The sequence below is a fragment of the Gigantopelta aegis genome, chromosome 10 (genome assembly GCF_016097555.1).
Source record: "Gigantopelta aegis isolate Gae_Host chromosome 10, Gae_host_genome, whole genome shotgun sequence".
Lineage (NCBI taxonomy): Eukaryota > Metazoa > Mollusca > Gastropoda > Neomphalida > Peltospiridae > Gigantopelta > Gigantopelta aegis.
The window spans coordinates 5719907-5736558 of NC_054708.1; the positions used below are offsets into that span (position 1 = coordinate 5719907).

General features: G+C 35.0%; 1 protein-coding gene across 1 annotated transcript in view; it reads left to right on the forward strand.

Moving 5' to 3' along the window:
* LOC121384744 overlaps window positions 1-7549 on the forward strand; it is a 74587-nt gene extending 67038 nt beyond the window's left edge. Inside the window, exons 10-15 of the mRNA XM_041515279.1 lie at window positions 282-399; window positions 1649-1849; window positions 3218-3254; window positions 3854-4120; window positions 4987-5043; window positions 5961-7549. Of these exons, the coding sequence (XP_041371213.1) occupies window positions 282-399; window positions 1649-1849; window positions 3218-3254; window positions 3854-4120; window positions 4987-5043; window positions 5961-6001 (721 nt within the window). The 3' untranslated portion in view covers window positions 6002-7549. The remainder of the gene's footprint in view (window positions 1-281; window positions 400-1648; window positions 1850-3217; window positions 3255-3853; window positions 4121-4986; window positions 5044-5960) is intronic.
* Window positions 7550-16652: the final 9103 nt, after the last annotated feature.

Sequence of the window (16652 nt, forward strand, 5' to 3'; positions counted from 1 at the left end):
GTCTGTTGATATTATGGGCTTTAAATCAGGAGTTGTTACTCCAAGGAAAGACAATGTTCCCAGATCTAGTGTCAGTTCACGTTTACTCACACGTTAGCTTTAGCTTCGGAAAAATTGAAAGATAAAACTCATCAGGTAACTGTAAAAAAAAGGTTTTAATAATTTTTTTTAAATACTGTGCTGTTTGATAAATAAAATATTCAACAAATTGAATTATGATGCAAATCTGATTTACTTAATATATTAACAAATGAAATGGCATCAATTACTTTTTTTTACAGGGTTACAGTGACCGTGTTTGACATGGATAGTGGCATTCATCAGATCAACATGACTGCTGTACAACTAAAATCAAATGATATTTTAATGACTCATTCATTCAGTATCCCCACTATATCTGTAAGTAACAACGCGCATTACGTAAAAGATCAAATAAAAATATGCACATTCATGATTCTGTGCACAGGCACAAACACTGATATACACAAATACTATGGGCCATGATATAATAAAATGGTATATCAATCGACTGTAATTGTTTGGCACGTACATTAGATATTGAGTAGTTTTTAGTCCCAATGGTGTATATATTTTTTACTTTAAATTTGGAATCATGCATGTGTTCTGTGTTCAGTGTGTTGCATACTTCTAAGGCTGGTTGACTTTAAAAGGTGTGGCAATTGCTGTTAATCACCCTCTGTGAAAAACACACAAAGTTATCATTCTTGATATATGAATTATTATAAAAATGGAATATGTGACCATAAATGGTTAAAGTGTATCAAATATGTTTTGGATGACGTTGGATATAGTAATGTATGGACTGCACAGTATAACCAGCTACAAGATGTAAATCTATTAAAACAAAGAATTGTTTTAAGATTACAGGATCATTTCTTACAAACATGGCACAATGACATTGTTAACTCATCTAAAGCATCTTGTTACAGACTGTTTAAATCAAATATTGTGTTCGAGACATATTTAACCAATTTAGAGAAAAAATATTGGTTACCACTATTACATTTTCGACTCTCGAATCTTCCCATTGAAAAAGGCAGATGGGAAAAAAAAAACTTTAACAAATAGAACATGCTTTCTGTGTACAAATAGCAAAATTGGTGATGAATTTCATTATATAATGTGTTGTCCTTTTTTAAAGATGAAAGAACAAGACTTCTGCCATAGTGTTGCCAGTCTAGACCAAATGTTTATAAATTTAGAATGCTACATGTGAATTTGACAGTAAAAAAACTGGTGTTCTCAGAAAGCTAGCAGTTTTCTGTAAACAAATTATGCATATACTTAAGTCCCATATCTGAAATCTATGTTTTCACAATTTCATTTTATTTGTATATATGCAATGTGTCTTCAAATGCAAGTATGAACCCATAGATATACACTTGTTTTATCTGATGTACATTATTATGACGAATGTGACATCTTGTCATTTATCTATTTAATTATATTTTTACAGTGTACCTCATATCCTGTTGAATTACGGCCAGAATGTAAATAAAGTTCAGTTCAGTGTTTGTGTTTATGCGTGCGTGCGTGTGAGTGTGTGTGTGTGTACATGTGTGTATATTGTACATATTTACGGTTATTTTGCTAACATATCAAAATATTTGATATTTTGCAATTGTAGACATCAGAATGTCAGGATTTTCAAGAAGACAACTGTTTCTGCTTGAATGACAAATCAGACATGTGTCAGAAGAAAACCCAAGTTCTGGATATTAACAACTGCTGGCTGATGGTTCCAAGAGATGGACTCAAATCTGAGACTGTGGAATTGAGATTTCAGATTTTCAATAACGCGCTTCTGTCTGTCGCTGGAGCAGTAAATGTAAGATAATTTCAAATGTTGTGAATATGGAAGCAAAATATCTAGTTCATGAATCATATACAATTATGATCACAGATTGTTTTCTGGGTGGACAGAGCGGCTTAAACTTAATAAACAAAGTTTGTTTTGTTTAAAGACACCACTGGAGTACATTGATTAATTAATCATCGACTATGGGATGTCAAACATTTGGTAATTCTGACTCGGGAGTCATTAGAGGAAACCCGATTATTTTTTCCTAATGGAAAAAGGGATCTTTTATATGCACTTTTCCACAGACAGGAAAGCATATACCACGGCCTTTGACCAGTTGTGGTGCACTGGTTGTAACGAGAAAAACCCAATCACCTGAATGGGTTCACCCAGGTGGTTCGATCCTGTCACGCAAGCACCTCAATCGAGCACTCAACCGACTGAGCTAAACCCTGCCCCCTCTCTAACTTAATAAGGTCATGCCATTCATTAATGTGATGAACATGATACTATCACTGGATTGAAGCAGTCATTTTGTAAACATTTTGACCATACATTTTGAAAATGGTACCCTTACTATTCCAATTGTACAGCTCTGTTTTAATTTTTTTTTATCACATTGTAACAAAATGTTGTTATTTTGCTTTTTGAACCTCAAAAACATACCAACAGTAGCTGTGACATTAACGTTCGAACCAAATCTTTAACCCAGCCGTCCACTTAGGAAATAATATAATAAACAGGATGGGGATGCAACTTGAAGTCACATTCAGTTGCTGGAGAAAACCAAAATATTATCATTCTGGAATGTGACTTTTACTTTTATTTTCATATCACAACTTATTTAATCCATTTGGATTGTAATGTCGTTCAGAAGATAAACGCGTAATGTATAGCCGAAGTGCCTTTAGCATCTTAGAATAAGGCCATCTTACAGAAGAATTAAGGCCATACTTTGGAAGGGCTGAGGCATTACCGAATACCTATTTCTTTGTTCCTAGTTCTTTTATGCAGAATCCAAAATGTACGGAGTTCTGAGTAAAAATCGTTGCAAACTTGATACTGTTACCAAGAAAGAGGCTGATGTTACATGGTTTGCAATCCTTAACAATAAATGTCAATAGAGCACGTCATTCCAGACAGTTCTACTTATGAGATTTGATAGTCACTGTTAGTTCAGAGCATTCTTCTCGTTTTTTGGAAGAGAGGATGAGAAATAGTAATACTTAGCTGTCCAACATCCATACATATATTCAATTAATCATTACAAAATTTAACATGGAATTATAGTTAATATAGAAAATATATACAAGATATATTTACATTTTATGAAGGTTACGTGGAAATACAAAGAAAATGAGTGTTTTAACAATGGTTTGCAATATTGTTTTTCAGGTTTCTAATTTAACTTCGCTGAATGGCATAGACGTTTGTGAGTATTTAAAAAGTAGAGAAAAAAAAACAACGACTTATGGCAATGAGTTCATTAAAACTTAAAACAGAACAATAATACAGAAGGAAACTAATAATTGAATAATTAAAACTGAATTTATTAATTAAGGAGTATATATATATATATATATATATATATATATATATATATATATATATATATATATATATATATATATATATATATGCTGATGTTCGATAGTAGTACATGGGGCGGGATGTAGCTTAGTGGTAAAGCGATCACCTGATGCACAGTCGGTCAAGGATCGATCCCTGTTTGTGGGATCATTGGAATATTTCTCCTTCTAGCCAGTGCTACACTTCTCACATAATAAATGTGGCCGTGGTAGGTACTATCATGTATATGGGATGCTGCAACTAAAACATCCCTTGCTGTTAATCGGAAATGTTACACAATTGTGTGGCGGCAGTGGGTTTCCGGTCTCATTATCTATGTGGTCATTAACCATAATATGTCCGACGCTATATAACCGTAATTAAAATGTGTTGAGAGCGTCGTTAAGTAAAACAGTCCTTCCTTCGATAGTAAAAAAATTTATCTTTTCGTCTTGCTTTCAGTTCTGGGTCCTATGCATGTTCGTAATGAAAATCTTACCACGACTGGAGCTAGGATCAGGTGGGACCACGCCCCCGCATGTTACGAACGGACAGAAATGTGGATCAACTACAGGAACAAAGGTGGCAAGCTGATCAAGAAGAAGTTGCACAAAGACGCTGTGTATGAAGATTTGACTGGTCTCAAACCCGGCACCACCTACACCATACAACTGATATCTCAACACGGAAATATCATGAGTGAACCAGTTGACTTTGTTCTCGTAACTAGTACGTATAACTATCCAAATAGTAGAAAACAACACACATCTCATTTTCATTTTTGCTATAGTGTTCTTTCCTTTATCAAGGTAGCTTTTACTATTTCAATAGATGAATGCTATATAGTAATTATAATAATAATAACAATAATAATAACACGTAGCTATGTAGGTATGTTTGTATGTATGTAGGTATATGTTTACTAGTATTGTTTACTATTACGTTGTACTACAACCGTGATGTTTGTTTTCTACAATCTTATTTCTGATGAGCCATGCAAACACCCATCATTGCTACTCAGTAAGCCATGTAGTCTCCTGTATAACAGCATCCCCATCACCAAAAGGTGTGTGCTTCGTAATAACAATCCTAGGATACAGTCCCATCGCTGATTCCAACTTTATTATTTGTTTTTGTTGAACTGTTATATTCCTTATGTGCCTGTTTTTCAATGCTGCGTCTGTCAACAATCGTATATTTCTGTAATTAGCGTCATCAACAAAACTGCATTTGCGTCAGTAAAACCTCGGATCTATGTCGGTAAATCGGAAAAGACAGTAGGGTTATCTTCTAATTTGCCCCTATGGGTGGGCACACACATAAATATCCATTAATATCGATTTATGGTGGCTGGGGTATGCGTTCTAGTTAGGTTTTTCAATTTTCTGATAGCTTATTAGAGTTAGCTTAAGCTTCAACGGTGTGATTAAAACTTTCTTATCTATACTGTTTTGATATGTTGATCGCCATTTCGCATACTGTATTTTATGTGATACGTTGTGTTTTTGGTTTGCTTGTTTTTGGTTGTTGTTTGGTTTTCCTTAAAATCATTAGCAGCTATTACTTGGGTCACTACATTTACTTGCACATTTCAGAATCCGTTTCTAAATCTGGTGGTCTGCGTGGCGGCGCGGTTGCTGGTGTTGTTATTGGTAAGTTGAACATAACTGACGGTTTCGCAGTGCTACAAAACTTAATTTTAGCGAACAGTAATAAGAACATTTGTAACTTTGGAAATAAGAACGTTAGTTTAGCATTGAAATATTAAAAAATTTAAGCTTTCAATGCAATCGGTAAATAAATCACAAAAATATATTATGGAGTAGAAAACAGAACAGAACAGAACAGAACAGAACCAAGGTAAAGCAGTTGTACGTATATGTCTATGTGAATCAGTTACTTGTAACAATTCGGGTGCAATGTAAATAATTAAATTTGGGTAATATAATTATCGTTACAGGAGTGAAACAGTATCTATAAATTATCATTTCTATGTTCATATGACTTGTCTTTACTATGGTTTCGTTATGGAATCTCACATCGAATAATAGAAACAAACACGTTTCTTTATAAAATAAAATATAAACAATCAAATATCTGCGAGCTTTGCTATACACAGCCCGACGCATTGGAGCATTTCTGCTGTGACTGTTCTAAATTTCAAGAGTATGGAAAGAAATCGAACAGTTGTTGAGCCGTGGTAAAGCTTAACATACAATTTGATGAACAACGAAAAATATAGTGGTATTTGTTATTATTAATGAGGCCTAACATATACGTTCTTTTAAATATAAAAGCTACATTAACAATTGGAAAAACACATATACGTTTTACAAAATGATCGCTTTCAACAATATGAATATTGGACATTTTGGTCCATACTCCTAGAAATTAGGCATGGCGATATAGACTTGTTTAGAGGTTTTTGTGACATCACACTATTTACTATTTATTTATTCTATTTTAAAATCTGATCTGTACATTTATTTTGTCTTTCCTTCCTTCCTTCCATCCGTCCTTTCTACCTTCTTTTTCCCTCTTAAACTTCGTTTTCTGTCTTTATTTCCAGCTCCACTGTTAACCTTCATCGTAATGGTCGAAATATTTTAAAGTGCCAGGTAACTAGGGTCAGCGCTTTTGAATTCTTATGAAGATTGAACTTTATTTTGTATATGTTTGTAAATAGATCATAGTTGTTTACATACAACATGTAATCAGATTATATATGCAATCAGATTATTATTTTTATATAAACATGTGCGTTACGTGTAGGTATATCATATATATTGGCAGTGTTAGAGAATTGGAAGTGTAATAATACTAAAGGATGGTTCGGATTTGATTCAGATGGGTCGTTTAATAATCATGGATATTTCAGTCTGTCTACAAGACTTAACCCTGGTTTCAAGTTTTTAACTAAGATATCTATTACTTGTCATACATATAAATATGTATTTTTTTACAACTAAATAGGCCTTTCAACCATTTTGTGGGCTCGTCAGTTCTACATCATACATTGTATAGTGTTTTCCAGTGGACCCACTTCTCAATCAACGACTGGAAAATAGCATACAATGTATGACGTAGACCGACTTCTCAATCCACCACTAGAAAACAGCATACAATGTATGATGTAGACCCACTTCTTAACCTACCACAAGAAAACAGCTTACAATGTATGATGTAGACCAACTTCTCAATCAACCACTAGAAAACAGCTCACAATGTTTGACGTAGACCGACTTCTCAATCAACCACTAGAAAACAGCATACAATGTATGACGTAGACCCACTTCTCATTCAACCACTAGAAAACAGCATACAATGTATGACGTAGACCCACTTCTCATTCAACCACTAGAAAACAGCATACAATGTATGCTATAGACCAACTTCTCAATCTTCCACTGGAAAACAATATTTCTTACACAACAGTTGGTGAGAACACTTTGTTATTTATGATAACACACTAATAACACACATACAAATTAAAAACATGCAATTTGCTGTTTATAATTTGCCATAGCCATATCAACCAATGAACAAAGCATGATCGAAATTATTAGGATCGATTCCCGTCAGTGGGACCATTGGCTTTTAGAGGGAAAAGATGTTTAAATTGATTTTAAACCTGGTTTTCGAGGATACGTAACAAATAGAATACTACATTCGTGTCCGTACGATATAATTTATCTTAGAACTCCATTAAAAACGTATCCAACTCGTTTTCACGTGTTTGGTTCGTCTTAAAACAACTCGTTCGGTACGATAAATAGTATCTAATGGCCTCTCGGGTGGTATTTTCTATATATTGTATAATGCTAATCCAGTTCCAATCTGCCACTGAAAAATAGTATATATTGAATAATATGTATCATTCTTCCACATTGGAAAATAGTGTATCGTCGGTACTATAGCCACAACCCTTAATCTACCACTGGAAAACAGTACATGTTTCAGTGTTCTCGCTGCTCCATTTAAGCGGGGCGACCCGCCCCGCTATTGCATTTTGCCTCCTTCATTTCACGTTCTGCGCCCTCTTTATTTTTCTGCGCCCCTCTTTATTTTCCAGCAACTGTCTCCGCTATTTCCAAATGCACACTTTTTTCCACGCATTAAAAAAGCCCACCACGATCAGTCTGCACACTGGACATCAAAGGAAACAAGCCGCGGTGTATACAAAAAAAAGCAATTGACGAAACATTAAATTTTACGACAATTACTGTAACTTAATTTAACAGTATTTTTAACAGCCTCTATTTTGTCCCATACCTGTATCCATTTGTATGGTTAATACGCACAATAAAAGTTATATTTTATTTGAACAATGAAAATATTTTTATTTTTTACGGATTCGGCAATCTCCGATTGAAAAAAAAACCCCACTTATTTGGCGCCAAATTTGTCACGTGATCAGAACGGTCATTCTGTCTTTTGTTTCCACAAACTATCGTCTGATATTTTGTCCTCAATTGCTGATATAATTGGTTGTAATTGATGATTTTTACTTCCTGTCATTTCAGTCATTCTGTTTATTCAGCAGTTCTTTATAAAATATTGTAAACTTTTCATTTTGGGGGGTATATCACCGCTTATAAAAACAATGGAAGTGGTAGTGTTTATTATAAAAAATAATTTATCTTGGGTGCCAAATAATATATAAAGGCCTTTACAAAACCGAAACTACTTTTTATCAGCTGGCGATAATATTTTATCACAGCGATCGATTCATTCGATGAAGATAGAAATAACAAAAAATGTATCCGACATTAGGGGATCACTTTACAAACATCTTTATTGTTTTTCGTATATCTTGAAATCTTTATTTAAAAAATAATATTAAAACTTTGATCGGTTCAGCAAAACCAGAACTGCCCGTGAATGTCAGACAGATAACATGCTTGTATTTCATATAAACTTTTGTGCACTTTTTTGTAGGCAAAATAAGGAGTATGTCTTTCCACAAAGTCTACAAACATACAACAATATGGTAACCAAGCTCTCCCCCCCCCCCCTCCATTTTTTTTTTAAGGGTGTGGTGCCGCGCGGCCGCCCTCCTTTAATGTTCACCCAGCGAGAACACTCAATGTTTGTATAATGTACAACCACTTCTCAAACTTCTACATTAAAAACAAGATATTTTGTACACAAGGGTCCACAAATTGAAATTCTGCGTAACCCATTAATGGGTTCCGCAAAAAATATGTGCGTTACACTTTTCTTTTGCATAACCCTTTTTTTTTAAAATAAGGAAATTATATTTTCGATTTTTGTATATTTGTAATAATACATATATAATAAGGATTATGACTGAAATAAAGAAATTAAAAACATTATGAAGAGTTTCTTTATTATTTAAAACAACTTAAAGGTAGAGTAAACTCAAACAAGAGATTTATGTGTTGGAAAGATGCATACCCGGACCACCAACACATACTGACACTTTAACAAATGAAAAACGCGTAATTTTAGAGTTAATAAAAAAACGTGATTATTCCTGCTAACTGGGGCAGCCATTTTGTTTCGTTTTTGTGACGTCCGGTGGTATAGCTTGGGGCGAAGTGACGTCAGCTCCGTCCATCTGCTCTATGCACAGTGTAAACAAACGCTCTAATTTACGACAAGGCGCTTCGCTTTCATCAACCTGACATGTAAAACAACATAAATGACTTGATAATATAATAAACTATTTAACTAAATATATTTCAGTTTGCATCAATAGAACGAAATGGAGTTATAGTATTTTTCTTTTTTTAAAAATCCAAAGAAAAAAATGGATATTATTAGGCCTGTTGGTATGCTACGTTCGAGCAAAAACGACCACTCACAATACCCAAGTGATCATTTCTTTTCTTTGGGACTACGTAATAGGTCAGTTTTGTAATTTTAGATGGGAAAGTCTACTTAATCAAGGGTTTTACAGAATTACTTACAATAATAAAGCAAGACGGTTGATCGATTACGATTAGAGGGGCGTTCGCGCGGCTAACAGACAATACCTTGTGATCTTAATAAAAGAGGCACGTCGTTTTAGTGTGTCTAGACACAGTGTCTGGGGACCGTCTAAATATACACCTGTCAATCAGGAACCACAGGTACAGGCCACGGAAAGAAAAGACCAATTAACTAAGAAAACACTCCGATTTGAGTTCGTGGGTTAATTTATGAACAAACCATAATACAGTTATTTCAACACTTTGACAATGGTGGTTTATTTTGTATTAAAAATAATATATAATTGTTGCTGGCTTACTGGGATGAATATTATTACAAAATATTTCGATGCATCCGCAAAAATCAGGTATGTTTTGTTTCTTCAGTTCGAAGACTAATTCCTGGCGTGACACGTTAGGTATTACGTAACCACCAGCTCGCCAGAGTGCGTATTTACTAGGATGCTACAAAATGGCTGCGCCCGTTATATATAATAGCCGCCACATTTAACCGTTTTATTAATTAACTATACGATTATACTTGTTGATATTAAGCAATAATGTGCATTATATATTGTTGAATATGCATACCAGCTCAAATGCCTTGATTGTCCCTTCCTTTAAGATTTCAAACAGCATCATAATTACTGATATGAAACTATCCATCTTACAAATTAGGATGGTCACTCACTGGGTTTACATTGTCTTGCTTTTATCATCATCATCAGCAGCAGCATTTTCAGCATCGTCATCATCAGCATCATCTTCAAAATCATCTGTATCACTGTCATCAATGCATACATGTAGTTCGTCCTACCTTGAGTCACTTTCATCATGTTCCACTCTACGCTTCTTTGGCGGATGTGGGGATGCTTGATCCTGGGGTTTCAAAGCCCATCTCCATTTTGCTGAGTTCAAGTACTTTTCGACACCTTGTTTAACAACAGATTCCTCACAGTCAGCTTCTGGGGAAAACTGACTGAAAACTGGTATATTCAGTTTTAGCAAAAGAAGATCTTCCAATGCAGAATTGGAAAGAGTGGAACGTTGTTCTGGCATCATTTTACGTAAACAACTGAAACCATTCTCTACAGTTCTTTGAGCCCATGCAACAACTAAACATAACTCCACCACCAGCAAGATATGTTTAAAGGAATCCTCGTGGTAAGTAAATATGTTTGACCAAAACTGAATTTTGTCTCATATGGATGGATACCTCCTAATGTGTAAAGGTTTCAGTTTGAGGAATTCTTCTTTGGCTGCTTCTAGCTTGAAGGAATGTGTCTTCAGTGGATTACTGAAGTGATCTGCCAGTGTTTCAATTTCTTTCATGCCATATTTTTATCAGTGAGGTCCAATCGAGTATGATCCACTAATGTCATGTATCTGATTACTTTATTTTTCTTTAGGCTGTCAAATATTCTGTTTATGGCTTCTTGAATTTCTCTTACCAATTGTGTCTTCACCCTGACTTACTCTAGTTAACACAAATTCTTGTTTCTCTTTGTCTGTATTTCAGTTTGTTGGTGGCATTCGTAATTCACATGAAATATATCGTATACCCTCAGGATAATTCGGAATATTTTCAAATTATTTTCAAATCACTGGCATGATTCTGCAAGTAAGGTTTTGATTGGTGGACATGAGCTCCAACTGGCTGCTGTTAGATCCACATGTAATAGTGGAGCTAATTTTAATTAGATTGAGCAATAACTTTACTTCTAAAGAGTTAGGATAAAAACGTAAACGGTTTTGGAAATAGATAGCAGGTTACTTTTTTGTACCAATTTTCGGGCAAAAATATTAATTGATAAATTTTGTATGAGCAAACAAAACATTTTTAACGGTGTTTTTCGTCATTTTTGCTACTTTTCATTTGCCATTCCGTTACCGTAGCAACACCATATTACAAGAAAAGTTATGAAGTTAAATACCTTTGTATATTATGTACACTGTGCATAAAGACTAAAAGTCAGTTATTCTGATTTTGTGTCGAATTATTCAATTCAAAACCATGGTCTTTTGATGTGCCGATTGTCGTGACGTGTACTATAGGATAATCTGACAGGCGGAGTTAGGGAAATCTGCAGTATTGTTCGATGTCAATGCAACAATACCGAACAGGAAAGAATGACCAATCGTCCGCATCCCCAGCACAATACCCAACACTGTTGATGTAGTGAGTGGCGTTTTATTTTCAACGATGAGCAAAATATCGTTCAGCACTGCTGCGCATAAAAACGCAAGGACGGTTTTGCGCGACCCTCACGCGAACGAAACGGTCGTTCGCTCAAACTGTGCAGCCCTGGTACAGTGTAAACATAGTTCTCAAATGAAGATACACTTTGCATGTCAACGCAAACCAGATGTGATATTTTACAGCATATAAAAAGACAAGTTACAAGATTATTCCTCAAAACAAAAACAGCATATCTAATTTCCATTAACGAAGTTTATTATTCCATTGCACATCACTACTGTTGAGATGCATTTTGTTTAATTTTCTCTCTTAATATTATAATGTTATGTTTTATTACTATACAAATACTCTTAACTATAATGCAATATTAGCATATTGTTTTATATTTGTGGGGTATTTGGTTGTTGTTGCCCTTATTGGTTTTCGAGGGGTTGGTGGGTGTGGGGTTTTTTTTTTTTTTGGGGGGGGGGGGATTGGCGGGTGTTTTGTTTTTTGGGGGTGGGGTATTTTAATAAAATGCTTTTAGTTCTTTCCATTTATTATTTTGAATTAGCATATAATATAGTGGGTTGTAAATGAATATGTATATATCAGGGCAGATCAGACGGGGGGGGGGGGCGCCGAGGGGCTTGTCTTTTTACCCAACTCACAAAAACAAAACGAAATAATAATAATAATAAATAGGAGTCTGTTCAACCACCTTCTACCATGCCTGGCGCCACCCCATCACAGAGTTTATATTAATGAAATAATTATACAATTGGAATTATACCAATTTGCACTTGAGAATTTTTGACGTTCATGCAAGTGCCATTAGCCACATAACTGTTTTACACACTGTTGCATGCACCGTTTCGCGCTACGCCGTTCATAGAGTGTCAGTTCTGTGATTCATGCATACATGAACGTCAAACAGTATCGTGAATCATATTTCAGACCCAACAATTGAAATTAGCAGCTGAAACTAGATTGTGCCTTCAATAATTCCGTACATGTAAAACAAAACCTGTTTAAGCTACTATAAACATTAGGAATACCAGAAACACATGGTGTACACACATTAATATTCTACACAAGAAAATGTTATTAATATCCAGTGTTATTCATCAAAAGCCTTCTTAACCGGGAACATGTCAAAATGTCTGTAAAGTCAGGAATGTCCCTTTAAGAGTCATGACATTCATTTCCTACTGAAGTATAATGATAAAGTAAGTACTTTAATAATATGTATATCAAGGTGTGGTATAACGTGTTCATTAAAATTATACTCATTCAATTTGTGACATTTTATTTCCATCTGACACCAAAACAAGTATATATGGCGATATAATAATAATAAATGTAAAGGATCATTCTATCTTAAAATGGTGCTAAGATCTACAAAGAGAGGTGTAATGAAGTGCAGTACGATATATTAGTTGACGGAGTATGTTATAGATTGGGATCATTGTCTCGTACATATAGAGAATACTAAACGAGTCAAGATACCAACACTGTCCGCGAATTTCATAAAACTGGTATGGCAGGCAAGCTAGTTTAGTGTTTTATTTATTACAAACCAACTGCAAACAAGCCGCAACGCAGAAGTCAGCAGATGTCGATACCTACTACACGTTATTTATTCTACGAATTTGGTCAGCAAGTGACGTACGTTACGCTCATGTGAAGCCAATATTACACTAGTTAGATATTGACTCTATATTGAGTGATTGTTATGACATATATCTTACACTGGTGTGTCATAAAAATGTATTTTAGCAGCTCAGCCAGTACTGTATGTACACGGGTTACCTTTTCCACTTGTTAGCTTTGACATTCTGTTGACTTAGTTTTTCTCTGTGGTCGACTGTGTGGACTGCCGACCCTTATCGTTTGTCGAACATTCCTGTTTGATATAGATACATACATAATGGCAAATATACACAGCTGTAGATATGACACATATTCACATGGGCACTTACCACCTTTTAGTATATATATATATATATATATATATATATATATATATATATATATATATATATATATATATATATATATAAACAAAGACATTTGTTTTTATTGTGTTATTTGAGGTCACGGGAGCATGGAAAAGAGATTATTCGCAGATTACGAACACAAAGTTTTTAAACAAATGAAAAGATACCTCTATTTTTGAAGCAAACATATCTCAATATTTGAAACATTTAATCAGCATTTATGGTGCTGCCAGAATTTGGTGCGTTTATCTGCCAGGTATAAATAATTTCACTAAGCTACATGTAATAACTTGCTACATTAATTGGCGTCCTTACGAAGTGTTTTTGTATTTTCACTGCGGCGAATTTTCTATTTTAAAATGACATTATTATTAATATGAAATAAACGAGGGTATCATTGTAACTCATTTTTGCAAGCACAATTTGTTTACCTTTAAGTTCAATTTACAACCTTTATTAAATAAACAGTCTGCAAGTTCGTGAGTTGGATAATTCATTCGATGAAAGACCACTGGCATTTTTGTCAATTTCACCCCTAGATAATACTACAATGACGAGATCAAGTGATCCCTACATTTCACGACTGTAACCTATAGCAGCTCTAAACAAACTACCAATAGTAAGTCTTGCATACTGATATCGGTAATGGAAAAGTAATTCCTTACTATGGGTGAATAATGCGGTCAGTTTTACTATTGCAATTGTCTTGCAATAGTTAAAATACTATTCTAATAGTACTGCAATAATGGTAATACCATTGCAGTAGTATTGCAATAGTATTCTGAATTCTTATATCGCTTGATAACAGTAATATGAATAGCTATTTCGCAAAACTATTTACCTCAGTCTTCCAATATGTATGTATTGATGTATGAATATCTACATATTGTATGTATGTGTATTTATCTGTTCGCGCGTATGTGCGTATATTTGTGTGTGTGTGTGTGTGTATGTATGTCTGTGTTTGTACTTAGTTATTTGTAATAATGTCACTAGGTAGTGAAATCATATTTAAAATATTTATAAGATAAAGACCACACATTGTGTGGTTTTACTATATATACTATCGAAACTATCGATAGTTGAGCACAATTGCGATAATTGTCGACAGTTGAATTAACTATCGAGGCACTGACTATTGCAACATATCGATAGTTCCATGCGTTGTTACACCACTATGCCATACCTCGAGATATCCAAATCTAAAGTCTCATTTGGAAAGAGGTAAATTCTAATTTTTGTGACTAGTATATAGTCAATGCCATTCAATCTGCAATCGTGGGAGGGGGAGGGGGGACGAGTTGAACAACTCAATAAGTGGTCTGTTATAATGTTTCCGGCGACAACATTGCAAGGCAGGCTAAGTTTAGTTAATCTCACGTGCGAAGCTCACACGAAATAGATGAGAGTAGTCTCCCACTCTGACTGGGAATGCGCATATATCATAACACATTGTAATAACGATACGTCTCGTGTTCCGATGTAGTAACAATTGCTGGAGCAATGTTAAACAGTAAAATAGATTATAAACATGAACACAATCACAATTTAAAGACACTCAAAGGCCACCAAAATCGATTTTTAACCAATTAAAAAAACTTAATGAATTAGAAGCTCACCAACACGTCTTATCTGTTACTTAGCTGGAATGTTCTCCATATTAATATGCGAGCCGCACTTGTTAAAAAATATTAAGTTTCCCAATCAAATGCATAGCGTTTCCGAAATCTGACGTCACCGTACTTGGTTGTCGGAAATGCCAATCACTACAGATGAAAACCAACTTGACTGATGTGTTTGAAAATACAACACCCACTGACTTGACGTGTAAGATATACTACACCTATTGACTTCAAATGTAAGCATATACATCTAGGATATATCCCCAGAGTGATGCAGGGATCAATATTTCAAAATCTTAGGTAACCGGAACTTGAGTCTCGTCAACTTCACCTAGGTAATCGACTGGTTACAGTGACAGACCCTAGTTTTTAAACACTAGAGCAAATGTTTTACCATCAGAGCCGTTTAAGATCACTGAAATATTTTACTTCTTTTTAAAAACGTAAATGCGTCTGGGAAGTAACGGTTATGGAGTCGAGTTTTAATCTATTTTTAAGGGTATTTCACCGTGTCAACGTAACAGACTCCTGTTTCACACTGTTGTAACGTTAACCAAATGTGCTGAAGGTTTGTAAATTAACCAAACTAAGTGTCCATTTTTAAGTGTATTTCACCGTGTCAACGTAACAGACTCCTGTTTCACACTGTTGTAACGTTAACCAAATGTGTTACAGGTTTGTAAATTAACCAAACTAAGTGTCCATTTTTACGGCTTGAAACTAGGGTTTGCGACTTTAAACGAATTGTATTAGCATAGCGACTAAAATTCGTAACCGCGAACAGAACGACGGTTCGTGTGAAATATGGGCCCTGGTGGTGCGTATTACATACATTATTACAATAGTTGTTATAGCTATATGGACCCTTGCTGAATTAGGACAAGAAATGTAGCGGGCTTCCTCTGATGATCGTGTCAGAATTACCAAATGTTTGACATCCAGTAGCCGATGATTAATCAATGTGTTCTAGTGGTGTCGTTAAACAAAACATACTTTATATAGCTATGTAGGAGTACATGCGAACAAAAGGTAAACGTTTTTTAACGACACCACTAGAGCACATTTTTGGGGTTTTTTTTTACTCATCAGCTGTTGGATGTTAAACATTTGGTAGAGAGGAAATCCGCTGCAGTTTTTCATTAGTAACAAGGGATCTTTTATATGCACTGTCACACAGACAGGATAGCACATACCACGGCCTTTGATATATCAGTCGTGGTTGGAACAAGAAATAGCCCAATGTGTGCACCAGACCAACCGCACATGAGGCGAGCGCTCTACCCCTGGGCTACGTTCCGCCACTAGATGCGATCATGTTAAGTGTACGTTGCTCATCTTTCTTTGATTGTTGTTGTTTTGTTTGTTTGGGCGAACGATCCTTTGACTCGTCGCATATCGACCGAGTACTCCGCATCAGAGCTACCTTCATTCGCACAATGCTTGTCTTGCCGATTGAACACAATGGGCCGAATTTACAAAGCCGGCTTTTTCTCGTACGTGAATTCATCTACACACTTTTTAAAATAA